The sequence below is a fragment of the Phytophthora parasitica genome (assembly GCF_000247585.1).
Source record: "Phytophthora parasitica INRA-310 unplaced genomic scaffold supercont2.406, whole genome shotgun sequence".
Classification (NCBI taxonomy): domain Eukaryota; phylum Oomycota; class Peronosporomycetes; order Peronosporales; family Peronosporaceae; genus Phytophthora; species Phytophthora nicotianae.
The window spans coordinates 1-1,613 of NW_008649392.1; the positions used below are offsets into that span (position 1 = coordinate 1).

General features: G+C 47.8%; 2 protein-coding genes across 2 annotated transcripts; one reads left to right on the top strand and one right to left on the bottom strand.

Moving 5' to 3' along the window:
- The first annotated feature begins 15 nt into the window (after positions 1-15).
- On the top strand, positions 16-546 carry PPTG_20280 (hypothetical protein). The gene has a single exon (XM_008918973.1). The coding sequence runs from the start codon at positions 122-124 to the stop codon at positions 500-502; it is 381 nt and encodes a 126-aa protein (XP_008917221.1). The 5' UTR covers positions 16-121; the 3' UTR covers positions 503-546.
- A 209-nt stretch (positions 547-755) lies between these two features.
- On the bottom strand, positions 756-1,418 carry PPTG_20281 (TKL protein kinase; the record flags this gene model as incomplete). Its single annotated transcript, XM_008918974.1, has 1 exon — positions 756-1,418. The coding sequence occupies one exon, from the start codon at positions 1,416-1,418 to the stop codon at positions 756-758; it is 663 nt and encodes a 220-aa protein (XP_008917222.1).
- Between the last annotated feature and the right edge of the window lie 195 nt (positions 1,419-1,613).

A 1,613-nucleotide genomic window follows, 5' to 3' on the forward strand; every position in this document is an offset into this window, starting at 1 on the left:
GACCTGGCCGGTAGTACTACTGTAAGCAATGGCCGTCGAGCGGCGAGCTCATTCCGCTTTCGTCTCTTACACGCACAGGCGTTGCCAAGACACTTCTGACCCCGAATAAAAAGGAGGAACCATGCGCGCGACTCGAGTCATGCTTTTGATCCTGCTAGTGCTGCTTGCGAGCTCCATCCCAATTGCAACTACTGCGACGTTCGGCGAGATTAATGCTGTGGCAACTTCCTCTGACCACGAGCGCGCCATCGAATACCACCGCTACCTCAGAATCAGTAAAGTAACCAAGTTGAAAATGAATGGCGAGGAAAGAGTTGGTGCCGCAACTCCCCAGTTTAGCCAGTTGTGGAGAGGATTTTTGTATCAGCTGCCAGCAGCCTTCAAAAACAATCCTGTGACCAAGTTGCTGAAATGGTTTGTACGCTTGATAGGCAAAGGAATAGTGAAGTTGCGCCGGATGGTAATGATTAAGGCTCACAGCAGCAACCCTGGCACAGCGTAAATATTAGGATGGAGCTAACCAAAAACAAAATCAGTTCTCGAGAATCATTGTAGTTATTTATTTGCCTTTTTAAGAGTTTGCGACGTAGACAGCTAACTTGTTTATCGATCATCTTCGTGGACTATCAGGCTTGCAAGTCGCACCAGCTGGCTTGTACGTTTTCAACTCCACTATTTGGATAATAACCGCTGTCATGCAAAGAAACAAGTATCACTAATAAGAAATTAGCATTATTTTATTTATGAGCATTTCGCTAGCCTCCGATAAAATCCGTCGTCCATGGCGCTCGTTTGGAGAGAGAAGCTGCCATATCCTGTTGAATTACTCGCAACTCGGTTGCAACTTCAGAAGCCGTCGGTCGTCTGTCTGGGTTTCTAGCAACACATCGCTTCACTAATGCTTTCAGTGCTTGTTCACTCGTGTGGCGAAGCTTTGGATACAGTGAGCCTGTCGCGACTCGATGCATGATTGTTGTATCTGTCAAGACCTTTCCATTGGGCCCACGAGTGTTGCTGTACGGAATCCTGTTCGTGTCCAACTCCGTCAACAAGACCCCAAAACTATAGATGTCAGCTGCGCGATCGTAGTCGGTATCTCCCCGAATTACTTCGGGTGCTAACCATCGACTGGTGCCAACACCGCCTGACATCGTGTTGTCTTCCGATCTAAAGCGAGACTTGCCAAAGTCACTAAGTTTTGCCTTGAATCTTGAAGAAAGTAGCACGTTTTTCGACTTGAGGTCGCGATGAAGTAATGGCGGTACGAACGAGTGTAAATACACGAGTGCTTCGGTGATGCTGATAGCGACCGCAAACTTGTGGTGTGTCCACCCAGTTGGGGTCGTTGGACTGGACAAAAATCGACGCAGATCACCTCCCTCCATATACTCGAGTATCATCTGTAGATCGCTCTCCATTGTCCACCCAGCACCGACAAATTTCACAATATTCGGGTGATCAAAGTTGGCCACTAGTTTGATCTCCTCCACGAAAGCTGCCACATTATTCTTTGTGTATCTGTCCGGCCGAAGACGTTTGGACGCGAGAAGCTGTAGATTTCGATAGCGTACAAGCCAAACAGTAGCGTATCCTCCTTGACCTAGTTGCTTGAT